The sequence below is a fragment of the Triticum aestivum genome, chromosome 6D (genome assembly GCF_018294505.1).
Source record: "Triticum aestivum cultivar Chinese Spring chromosome 6D, IWGSC CS RefSeq v2.1, whole genome shotgun sequence".
NCBI lineage: Eukaryota > Viridiplantae > Streptophyta > Magnoliopsida > Poales > Poaceae > Triticum > Triticum aestivum.
In genome coordinates, this window is record NC_057811.1 from 105577517 (window position 1) to 105590385 (window position 12869).

The 12869-nt window shown below is 45.5% G+C and overlaps 1 protein-coding gene across 1 annotated transcript in view; it reads left to right on the forward strand.

Annotated features, from left to right (window-relative positions):
- The window catches only part of LOC123143883 (F-box/kelch-repeat protein OR23), an 11229-nt gene extending 1631 nt beyond the window's left edge, over positions 1 to 9598 (forward strand). Inside the window, exon 2 of the mRNA XM_044562880.1 lies at positions 9022 to 9598. Coding sequence (XP_044418815.1) covers positions 9022 to 9310 — 289 coding nt within the window. The 3' untranslated portion in view covers positions 9311 to 9598. The remainder of the gene's footprint in view (positions 1 to 9021) is intronic.
- The last annotated feature ends 3271 nt before the right edge of the window (positions 9599 to 12869 follow it).

Sequence of the window (12869 nt, forward strand, 5' to 3'; positions counted from 1 at the left end):
AGGAACAATTAGTTCAGTTTCCTTGTGCAGTCTCTCTCTTTGTGCTGAGTATGTGATGGTTTTGATGACAGACTAGTGCTTCTTATCCATATAAAACGCAATTAACATGTTTGTAACATGAAAGAATACCTTGGTACTTCTCGCTCCCTTTTGTGCTTTCACAACTTGTTCTTAACATTGACACACATTGTCTTCTGCTCTTGCTTTATATGAGACTTAGATCACCATGTTCACACTATTTTGTTACTCGGTTTTAAGCCAACCTGAATGATGTTCTGACTCAATGTATTGGAAGGCAGCAAATATCAGCTTTGATAGGTTGTCCTCATCCTATGCTTATTAATGCCTGCTGTTCGCAACGGTAAAATATTTGCAACCTGGGGTCTTTTGACCGATAATTTAAGGGTCAAAGTTTTACTGAAATTCTTTTGGTGTGACATTGACATATCATTTTATTTGATTTTTCAACTTGTTTTTATCAACTGCTATGAGATGGTTTCCGTGCTGTAAATGTAAACAACTTAAAACTGGAACTTGCTTGAACAGGTACTAAATTTCTTCTGTAATCTACAGGTACCTATGTACCAGTGCGTTATGAATTTGGAATAGTAGCATAACATTTATGAAGATTTTACTTTTATTATTATGTCTCTAACATCTGTTAAATCTAATGGCACTTCCCTTATGCATTGTGTTCCAGTTCATTCACTAGATGACAAAATGGCAAACACCGCGAGCACTGAACTAAAAATGAATCAGATTATTTAGAACTTTGGGGAGTGCCAGCCTAACTTGCACACTAAGTTTGCATTAGATGATTTTCATGTTACTCCCTCCGTCCCATAATATAAGACGTTTTTTGACACTGGACTAGTGCCAAAAAACGTCTTACATTATGGGACAGAGGGAGTAGAAGATAACATAGTCTTGTCTAGTTGTCTGTGTTAGCGCAACTCCAAACAAGGATCCCAAGGGACCCCAAGAATTCTTGGTATACTCTTATAGTCTTATTCCAATCCCCAATTGAACGTGCTTCAAAGATTTGTTCCACTTTTGGAAAGACCTTGCATTATGTCTCTAGATCTTGATTTTTCATATATAAACATGACTAACCTATCTCCCTTGTAAAGGATTTCTCCATAATGACCACTAACAGTTGCTCCTGTAGCGGCCAGATAAGATTTAGCTGTTCTTATAACAAAGGAAGCCATATTTACAATGAAAATTTGACCAGATTCGTAGAAATTTTTATTCACAACTAAATAATAGATTATTGCCTTATTAACATCATATGTTTGATACATGGATACATTGGTGCACATTTTAGCAACTTTCTTCAATGCAGTTGTTTTTGGGGCTTGATGTGATATTTGTGGATATTCTACCGTCAAATGTTGACGTCCAGTCTGGCTAATTGGTGTTGTCATGCTGTGATAGCAATGAGAGGGATAATCATGGTAGATTGAGAGAATTGGGGGAGAGGATAATTATTACTGCTTGCACGATGAGATTAGAATGCTATTTGATCGCCTAAGTATTCAACTCTGATACGTTCTCATCACCATAATGTGATAAGACTTCCATTGAAGTTCGTGTTGTACAGGCTGTCGGGTGTCGTTCTTTGGGACCGTGCTAGACATCGCTGACGAAGTATTGTGCCTTTGTATTTTCTCCCGTTGACCCTCCTTTTCGTGTTGTTCGTCCACCAGGACCCCTCTTACAGTAATGGGTCTGGCCGTGTCAAATATAAAGAGGGCCCCTCGGGCTAGGGGCTACTTAGACCGGGGGTATAGAAGGTGGCTTCGGACAGCAAAAATGTGGCTCATTTCTGCTTGTATAGAACTGGCTGGAAGTACCGGGTAAAGCCTATGGCTCGTTAGTATCGTAGTTGACAAATCAGTTCTCAATTGAAAACTCTACAGAAATGCCAAAGGCACAACTCGAAGGTAGTGGGTGGATTTGCTCGGAAGTACCGAACCTATACTGTGGTCTACTAGAGAAGCAAGCCTAAAACTGTTCAGAAGTGCCGTGTAAAATGTTAGAGCATCTCCTACAGATGATGTAAAAGCTGGTGCCCACAATTGGTTTTAGGGCAGGAGAGAGAAGGTTTTGGGCACCAGAGAATTTTCTGCTGTAACAGTGTTGCCCTAAAAATTTGGCCGTCTTCAACTATCAAACATTTTAAAGCATGTTCAACACAATATATCCAAAACAAATAATATCAAAGTCATGCCAAATTAATCCAAAACAAATAAAACACAAATAGTACTTAATTATTACATAGCTCCACAACATCAAATTCAACACAAATTGTTCATTACACATGACATGAAACATAGAGGTAGAACTAGTGGTCTTGTTGCCCATTCCATGTCCACCACTCCTCGATGAGATCTCTTTGAAGATCTTCGTGAGTATCCGCATCTCAAATGTCATGGTAAACTTGAAGAAAGTGTCAGATGTGGCCTTCCCTTCTACGCGGATACACCGGCTTTCCGATCAATTCATAGGAGTAATCCAAATCTTTCCCACGCTCATGCTCAATGATCATGTTGTGCATGATCAGGGCGGTTGTCATAATGTGCCAAAGGATTTCTTGATCCCAAAACATAGGCGGTCCTCGCACAATAGCAAACTGGGCTCGCAAAATCCCGAATGCCCTCTCGACATCTTTCCTAGCAACTGCTTGAGCATAATGGAATTGAAGTTCTTTCTTACCTTGGGGGCTTGAAATTGAACTCGCAAGGTTGCCCACTTCGGATATATTCCATCCGCTAGGTAGTAGCCCATGTTGTATGTGAGGCCATTTGCTTGAAACTACGCCGGTGGTGATTCCCCAAAGAGTGGTGATAGCTGGAGCACATTGATGTCGTTGCAAGATGTAGGCATCCCAAAACCATGTCTCCTGATTGGCCATGGCTTCAAGAATGATGGTGACATCCATCACATGTCTTTTGATCTGTCCATGCCATGCCACAGGGCAGTTCTTCCACTTCTAGTGCTTGCGATCAATTGAGTCGACCATATTGGAAACCCACGTGCTTTTTTCATCTTCAAAAGTCTCTGAGTGTCTTGAGCATTAGGTGCTCTCAAATACTCCGGCCCAAACACTTCAACCACCGCCTTTGCAAATTGCTTCACACACTTGATGGAAGTGCTCTCTCCCATTGCCAAGTGATCATCAATAATCTGCAGGAATACCATATGCCATCATGTGCAATGCTGCAATCACCTTTTGGATAGTGCTATGTCCAAGATCTCTGATGCAATTCCTCCTTTGCTCGAAGAATCGATCATGTTGCTTCACACTGTTGGCAATGTGGAGGAACAAATCCGGAGCCATCTTGAACCGGCAGTATCGCTCTGGATACACCGGATTTGGATCAAAATAATTAACCATCGGTCTATGGTGCCCATATTGATTTCTCTTACGGATCACCTCATGGCCGACAACAAAACCACCATGCTTTGACTGCTTATTCTTCTCCATGTGCACCATCAAGATCAAAGCAATGTCCTCTGTCTTCATCCACCATATTCCTCTTTGGAGGAATCATCCCATGAAGAGGATTCAAACGAACTTATCCACAACAGAATACTTCCCACGAAGAGGAGATTAAGCATAGATGGCGGGAGTACTTCAAGAAGCTGTTCAATGAAGAGAATGAGAGCTCTACCATTGAACTAGACGACTCTTTTGATGATACTAGCGGGCGTTTTGTGTGGCGAATCCAGAGCTTTGAAAAGGATGAAAGGAGGCAAGGCGATGGGCCCTGATTGTATCCCCATTGAGGTGTGGAGAGGCCTCAGAGATACGGAGACATAGTGATAGTATGGCTAACTAAGCTTTTCAACCTCATTTTTGTGTGCAAACAAGATGCCAGAAGAATGGAGGCAAAGTATATTAGTACCAATCTTCAAGAACAAGGGGGATGTTCAAAGTTGTACTACTTACCGTGGAATTAAGTTGATGAACCATACAATGAAGCTATGGCAAAGAGTCATTGAGCATCGCTTAAGAAGAATGACTAGTGTGACCAAAAATCAGTTTGGTTTCATGCTTGGGAGGTCAACCATGGAAGCCATTTTCTTGGTACGACAACTTATGGAGAGATACAGGGAACAAAAGAAGGACCTACATATGGTGTTCATTGACTTGGAGAAGGACTATGATGAGATACTGTGGAATGTCATGTGGTGGCCTTGGAGAAACACAAAGTCTCAACAAAGTACATTACCCTCATCAAGGACATGTACGATTGTGTGGTGACAAGTGTTAGAACAAGTGATGGCGACACCGATGACTTCCCGATTAAAATAGGACTACACCAAGGGTCAGCTTTGAGCCCTTATCTTTTTGCTTTGGTGATGGATGGATGAGGCCACAAGGGACATACAAGGAGATATCTCATGGTGTATGCTCTTTGCAGATGATGTGGTGCTAGTCGATGATAGTCGGACATGGGTTAATAGAAAGTTAGAGCTATGGAGACAAAGCTTGGAATCGAAAGGTTTTAGGCTTAGTAGAGCTAAAACAGAGTACATGAGGTGCGGTTTCGGTACTACTAGGCGCGAGGAGGAGAAGGTTAGCCTTGATGGGCAGGTGGCACCTCAGAAGGACACCTTTCGATATTTGAGGTCATTACTGCAGAAGGATGGTGATACCGATGAAGATGTGAGCCATCGAATCAAAGCCGGATGGATGAAGTGGCGCCAAGCTTCTGGCGTTCTCTGTGATAAGAGTGCCACAAAAGCTAAAAGGTAGGTTCTATAGGACGGCGATTTGATCCGCAATGTTGTATGACACTGCGTGTTGGCCAACTAAAAGGTGACATGTTCAACAGTTAGGTATAGCGGAGATGTGCATGTTGAGATGGATGTGTGGCCACACAAGGAAGGATCGGGTCCAGAATGATGATATATGGGATGAGTTGGGGTAGCACCGATTGAAGAGAAGCTTGTTCAATAGCGTCTTAGATGGTTTGGGCATATTCAGTGCAGGCCTCCAGAAGCTCCAATGCATAGTGGACTGCAAAAGCGTGCTGATAATGCAAGAGAGGTCGAGGTAGAACATTGGAGGAGTCTGTAAAGAGGGATCTGAAAGACAGCAATATCACCGGAGAACTAGCCATGGATAGGGGTGGGTGGAAGCTAGCTATCGTATTTTCCCTGTTGTATAAGGGGCTGTCTGCATATTTTCCTCACCTGTATATCTATATATGTTGGCCTATGGCCCCATGGGAATACAAGTTGCTATTTCCCTAACAACCGCAAACCCATAGATGATATCAAGAGCTTGATTGGCGTTCCCATTGGAAGTACCTTACTTGTATCTGACATTGTGTTCTCCTTGCACATTTGCAACACACAAAATTAAGCATATCTTGGATCGTTAAGAGCAAATGAAAGGACGGTGAATGCTAATAATGGAGGCTGACTGGCAAGCATCTCTTTAGAGGTTTTAAATACAAATGTGTGATCCGTTATAGTCAAATATATGGCGTCATGGTGCTTATCTATATATCTGTGTTGCATTTTTGTTGGACAGTGTTTCTTCAATATTGAGTCATGGGGTTTTCATAGCTGCTGTCCTGATCTTATTTTGGACAATCCTGTTTACATTTTGTAGACATGTTACTGATGGCAATTGCAAGTAATTTTCAGTTAAGTGGGTGCACGTTAAATCTATGATTTTGTTGACAAAGAAAGAGTTTGTTGGTCTTACTAACATATGTTGATGCGGGGCAATTAGTATACCAGAGACAAACAGTTGATTAGTTAATATTAAACAGTTAACTTTTGCATGCAAATGATACCCGACACTAGTTCTGATAATTATAGTTGCCATATGTGACAGAAAGGTCTAAATGGAATGAACAATATTTTCTGTAACCGGAGGTTAACTTGTGCATGGGCAAATACATTCTTGAATAATTTAATGTGCTTTCTTACTCTGTTATTAGGAAGTGAAAGTATCACATTGTGCCAAAAGCTTGTAAGCATATAAATTTCATGGATTAAAATATTGTAGAATATTGCTGGCTTTCCAATTGTCAAATGTGGCAACGTTTTCTTGAGGGAGATGTTGCAACAGATTTCTTGGGAGAGAAGGGTATAGAAGGTTGTTTGCCATTTGGAACTGCACCGAGTCTACCAAGCAGTGGCCTCAGGCATGCTATATACATAAAGCTGATGCATAGATCCCTCCAACTATCTGGAATGCGTGAGGTTACATACAGTTTGGATTGGTCAATGTGTTATGGCAAATGACCTGTTTTACCGAAAAAGGCTTTCGCCCCGCTTTATATTATAAAGCCAACCGCACAACAAGCATCCAACAAGGTCCAACACACACACACGCACACGCATACGGAGGTCCACAGGGACAAATAGTACACAAAAGGGTCAATGCTGAGGGCACAGCACAACAAGCCCTAAACCCAAAACACACACGCCACAAACCACATAACCGCCAGGCGGTCTAGTCAGGCTCAGGTGGACGAGGCGGCAGCGGGGGAGCCACGCGGAGCGCCATCGAGCGAAGATCGGAGAGGAGGGCGGTGATGACGTCTCGGTCCTGGGGGCGGCTAAGCGGCCGCCAAAGCTGCAGGTAACCACACAATTTGAAGATTGCGTCAGTCGCACGACGGAGGGGCACCTTCTGAATAACAAGCTTATTTCGAATGTTCCAAAGCGTCCAGGCGAGAACCCCAACGCACAACCATCTAATATGGCGGTAGCGAGCAGGGCAGGCGTTAAGCTCGGCAAGCAGGTCGGGAAAGTTGGTATTACACCACTGTCCGCCAACCGTTTCGCGGAAGCAGGCCCAAAGGAACTGGGCAGAGTGGCACAAGAAAAAGATGTGGTTAGCATCCTCAATCGTGCTACAAATGGGGCACATCCCATCACCCGGGCCATTACGCTTGAGGACTTCAACCCCAGAGGGGAGGCGTCCACGGATCCATTGCCACAGGAAGATCCTGATCTTCAGCGGGAGACGGATGTCCCAGATCAGGCTAAAAGGTTCCGGGGCCGTCGAGGGAGCAATGGCGCCGTATAGGGACTTCGTGGAGAAACGTCCAGAGGGCTCGAGGCGCCAGGACAGAACATCCTGGTCCTCCGCCACGTCCATCGGCATAAGTGCGATGTCTTGGAGGAGGGAGTCCCAGACGGCCACCTCGAGGGGGCCAAAGGGGCGCCGGAAGGCGAGACGCCCTAAGTCAATAAGGGCCGTCTCGACAGAGACCCGAGGGTCAGCCGCAATGGCAAAAAGTTTTGGGAAACGCGCCGCCAGGGGGGCGTCCTCAAGCCAGCGGTCGAACCAAAACAAGGTCGAGGCTCCGGAGCCAACTGAGATGGATGTGCTGATGCGTAGTACGGGCAGAAGCTGGATCACGGACTGCCAGAACTGGGAACCACCCGTACGTTGGCAAAAGGCAAGAGGTTGGCCATGGAGGTACTTATTACGGATGATGGAGAGCCAGAGGCCTCCCTCCCCATTGGCAATACGCCACAGCCATCGGGTCAGGAGGGCAATGTTCATGCGTCGGGAGGACAGGATCCCAAGGCCCCCCTGGTCTTTGCGTTTGCAGATGTCGGGCCAGCTCACCATATGGTACTTCTGCTTGTCGCCCTCGCCAGCCCAGAAGAACCTCGACTGGTATTTGGCCACCTCCTGATGGAGGGTCTCATGCAGGCTGTAGAAGCTCATGAGAAACCAGAGAAGGCTAGCCAGCGAGGAGTTGATTAGGATCACCCTGGCAGCCTTCGACAGCCAGCGTCCCCTCCAGGGTTCGACCCTGTGCTGCATCCTAGTCACCGTCGGGCGAAGATCCACGACGGTGAGTCTGGAGTCACTAATGGGCACCCCCAAGTAGGTGGTGGGGAAGGTGCCCAGGCGGCAGTTAAGCCGGTCCGCAATGGACAAAGCTTCGTCCGGGGAGTAGCCGAGGACCATCACTTCGCTCTTGTCGAAGTTGATGGTGAGTCCCGACATCTGTTGGAAACACAGGAGGAGGAACTTCAGGTTGGCGATGTCGGACGCGGAGCCCTCCACCATGACAATGGTGTCGTCCGCATATTGGAGGAGGGAGACCCCTCCTCCGTCCACAAGGTGGGGGACAACGCCCCGGATATGGCCGCAGGCTTTGGCCTTATCAAGGATGACCGCAAGGGCATCGACAACCATGTTAAAGAGGAACGGGGAGAACGGGTCACCCTGGCGAACCCCACATAAGGTGGGGAAGTAAGGCCCGATCTCGCCGTTAATGTTGACCGCCGTCCGGCCGCAGGTGACGAGTTGCATAACCCGTGTCACCCAGCGGTCGTCGAAGCCCTTCCGAAGCAATACTTCCCCAAGGAAGGGCCAGTGGACCATGTCGTAGGCCTTCTGAAAGTCGAGCTTAAGGAACACTGCGCGGTGGTGCTTGGATCGAACTTCATGGAGGACTAAACTAGCCTACCAAAATGTTTAGCCTACCAAAACGTCTTGTATTTTGGAATGGAGGTAGTAGTACTGTATTCAGCAAATGCAATTCAAGTGGAGAGTCCAGGGGCCAAATTTGTCATAAGGGTGGGGATTTTTGTTCCTTTGATCTATGCAAATGTATTCTTTGTATCAAAAGGCTGTAGACCTTAACAAAATTTAATTCCCTGAATTGAAATGCTAACATGACAGCCAAAATTTACCTTAAAAATATTATTGTCAGAATCATGTAGAGAGTTCCGTCATCTTCTAATATATCAATCGTTCAGTTCTGACTGAATGGGCTTATCCATCTTAGTAGCAAACCACAAACCGCAAGCTGCAAACGCTCGAATAGTTTTCCATTTTTTTATAGTGCGTGTGTAAGTTCTTTTACTATTTAAGTTGTTTTCATAGTACAACGTTTGTAATCTTTCTTATCTGTAACCTACAAGCAATTCTATGTTCTCAAGTGCATGTATGCCATGTAGTACCTATTATATTGCTGTGATAGGCATGCACTCATACTTCTGAGTTCTGAATGTTGTTTGGTGCAGGTATGACTTTGCTTCAAACGGGTGGTCGAAGGAGGCTACTTTGAGGAGAAAGATCCCAGAGACCGAGTTGTGTGGCTTCGTATCATTGAACGGTGAACTGCATGTGCTTAAATCTGCCAAACTTCCTGCCGAAACCCTCCATCCTCGGAGGCAGTTAAAGAAGAGGCTGGCTTTGGAGTTTCAGGTTTATAACCCGCTGGCAAGGAAATGGAGAGTGTTCACCACATATCCCCCCGTCAGTGTGCCTATCGACTTCAGAACTGCAGCTCTTTGTACAGTTGAGTTGTAGAGCTGCTGGTGCTCGTCATCTACTGTACAGATTCAGATAACAGGGGTGCTATCGCTTGCAAATTTACATGTAAAAAATGATGATGAACTTCTAATGATGTCGGTGGATGCCGGAGACTGTTGTGCGTACTTCGCATTGTTAAACTTGTGTAACCGTTTGTATATAAATAATAATACTGAACGGTGCACTATATAAATCAGGCGCTGTGATATGTGCTGTAAGTATATCCGCATACAAAGCTTGTAAGTACATTGTTTGGTGGAATCTGCAGTATGTTTCTGGTTGTGAGTTGTGGTGTCCTAATCTTTTTGGATTTTGATAACTTCTACGTTTTTCAGATAATTGTGCAAGAGGTTTATCTCACTGAAATTTGGAACTGGGAATAGATAAAATATGATTAACAGTGTAATGACATTTTAGTTCAAAATGTTCATGTTGACTGGATTTGTTGCTGTGTAAAAAACAACGGGCGATTATGGGGCATCTTTAGAAACGTGACTGAGACAAAGATTAGCGCGGATGAATATGGCGGTCCTATAGTGAAGGTTATTAGAGCATCTTCAATTTGGACCCACGTATTTTTGAACGTAGCTTTTCGGACATAGTTTGTCATCCAATGCGGTATCTTATCAGTTTGCAAACAGATTCGGATGTACGTTTGTTTGCAAACTGAAAGCAAACCAGGGATGCTTTGCGCAAGTCCGGCCATCCGTGTTTGCCTGCATGATTGATGGTGAAAGGTGTGTGCGTGCATCCATGCTTTTTTTTTTTGAAATGAAAGGTAGATCATGTTCTACCTTATATATTTCAAAAGGCTGAAAGGCTAAGCCTAGAAGCCAAGGTCAAAGGTCACATACAAGATGCTTAAATTATGCACCGTGGTGCAAGGCCATGAGCAGCCCTGTCAGAGGAAGGGAGATATGGAAGAAGAGGCAAAAGCATATCGAAACAAAACCTAAGCTAAGCTAAGCTATGCCAACAGTGTCTGTGACCAGCATACAAGAGCATTTTTGTCTTCTGGGCTTCGTGCACGGTGACTCCAAAGAGATAAAAGCTCAGCTGCATACATCCTGGTGTAAGGCAGAGACCAACGCTTACAATTGAAGATCCAGTCATTTCTGGCATGCCAAAGAGTGACCAGGGCAACAGCAATCAGAACATGTAGCTTACGTGAAGCGGGCAAGCGCAAGTGAGCATGCTGTAAGAAAGCCAATAAATCCACGGAGCTAAGAGCAACTTCAAGAAGGTCAAATCTTTCCCACAAAGCAGAGGCAGAAGCACATCTCAAAGCTATATGGCTGAAAGACTCGATAGCTGGGCAGATGTCGCAGGAAGCATGCGAGGCAATAGACGTCCACTGTTTTTTAGCCATATTGTCCCGAGTATTCAGACGATCCCAGTAGGCCAGCCATAGGAAAATTCTGTGCTTCAAAGGGATAATGGGATCCCAAACCCATTGTTGAAAGCTGCTGGTGACACCTCTGAAAGTTAGCAGGTGATAGAAGAAAGCAGTAGACATTTGCTTGGCATAAATAGACGAGACCCGTTGATCCTGGTCCGAGGGGGAGGGCTGGATACTAAGCAAGATACCCTAGAGAACATTTAACTCCCGATCAGCCGTTTGGGAAAGATTGGGGTGTAACTGGATATCCCAACCGTTGTCTGAGAACCGGGAAGCAACACCGCACCATGCATACTTGGCAAAGGAAAACAATACTGGGAACTCGTAGCATAAACGTCCCACAGGTAGCCATTTGTCCTTCCAGAAGGAGATGAGATGCCCAACACCCAAAGCGCAATGGGAGGCAACAGTTACGAAAGGAATGAATTGCTTAAGCACCCAAAGCGCAATGGGAGGCAGCAGTTATGAAAGGAATGAACTGCTTAAAGTTCTTCCAGAGCGGCGTGTCCCTGTGATAGGCACTAGAGAACAGCTGCTGCTTGCAATATTGCACTGCAAACCACTGAAAGCAAGGGATATCAGATTGTTGCAGGATCTTGGCCACAAACTTGCATAACATGGCACTGTTATGAGCAGAGAGATCTCTCACACCGAGCCCACGAGACTCATTCGGCAAAGTGACATACTCCCATGCAACTAAACATTGTCCACCCTTAACAGTAGCTCTGCCTTGCCAAAAAACGCCCGCAACAAACTCTCGAGCTTAGCAATGGACTCCTTCGGCCATAGAAAACAAGTCATAAAGTAGCTAGGAATACTAGCTAGGACTGAGTTTATCAAAGTTAACCGGCCTCCAGCAAACAGAAGAGAAGCTAACCATCCAGACAACCTCTTATCGACCCTGTGTATAACTGGCAGAAGCATACCATGTCTGATTTTATGCAAGGAGAGAGGAAGCCCTAGGTATGTGCAGGGGAACGAGGACACAAGGCATCCAAAGAGAGCAGCAATCTGACTGGCAACCGTGCTGTCCATGCAAACAAGAACTAGAGTACTTTTGTGAAAATTGATATGTAAGCCCGAGAAATCCGAGAAGGCAGTTAGGATCTGCTTGATGACATTGGCTTGTTGCAGGTTGCCTTGGAAGAGCAGCAGCGTGTCATCCGCGTATTGTAACACTGGAAACATTCGATCAGATCCAAGCAGGTGAACCAGGTTTCCAGCTTCAAACTGGGCACAACAAAGCCTTTGCAGCACGTCTGCAACCAGGATGAACAAGTAAGGTGACGTGGAATCGCCTTGCCTTAAACCCTTCTTTGCACTGAAGGACTCCCCAAGCTGCCCATTAATCAAAACCTTGGAGCTGGCAGTCGATAGGAGAGAGGAGACCCAACGAATCCAGCGCCGAGGAAAACCCCTAGCTTCCATGATGGTGAAGAGGCATTGCCAGCTAACCGTGTCAAAGGCTTTCCGAAAATCAAGCTTCAGCACAACCATAGGTAGTTTTCTCTTGTGAGCAGTCTGAACCATATCCGCGGCCATGGCAAAGTTTTCTACAATAGACCTTCCCTTAGCAAAACCTGACTGAAGAGAGTGGATAAGATGTGGTATCTGACACTGCAGTCTCCGAGCAAAAACCTTGCTCGTCAGTTTTGGTATGCTGTGCACAACGGATATAGGCCTGAAATCTGTTAGCTCTAACGGCATACTCTTCTTAGGAAGGAGGGAAACAAAGGAGGAAAAAAAACAGCGTGCAGCCATGCTTGATGGCTGATGGCGGATAATACCACCACTCTACCACGCCGCCATCTCCTGCCGCCCCGCCCCTGCGTCCGCCGCCGGTCACTACCTCTACTGCCTGGGTTATTATGCTTGGCTGCGTTTTTGGTGAAATAATCCCGCCGGATCCGGAGGCGGAAGAAGAGTCGATTTCAGATAGGAGATCAATTTCGGTTTGTGCGGCAAGCGCAGTCCAAAAGGAGTAATTTTTATTCGTAGCATGTCTGTTGAGAAGTTGTAGTCAAAATCCTCGTCCCTCTCATCTAATAATCTCCTCCCTTTTGGCAGAGAACCTGCCGGCGGTCGTGATCGAATACGTTGCTCTCTGATTCGATTTGGTTTCCGCCCCTGATTAGTCTGTTTTGTTGCCCCGGCCTA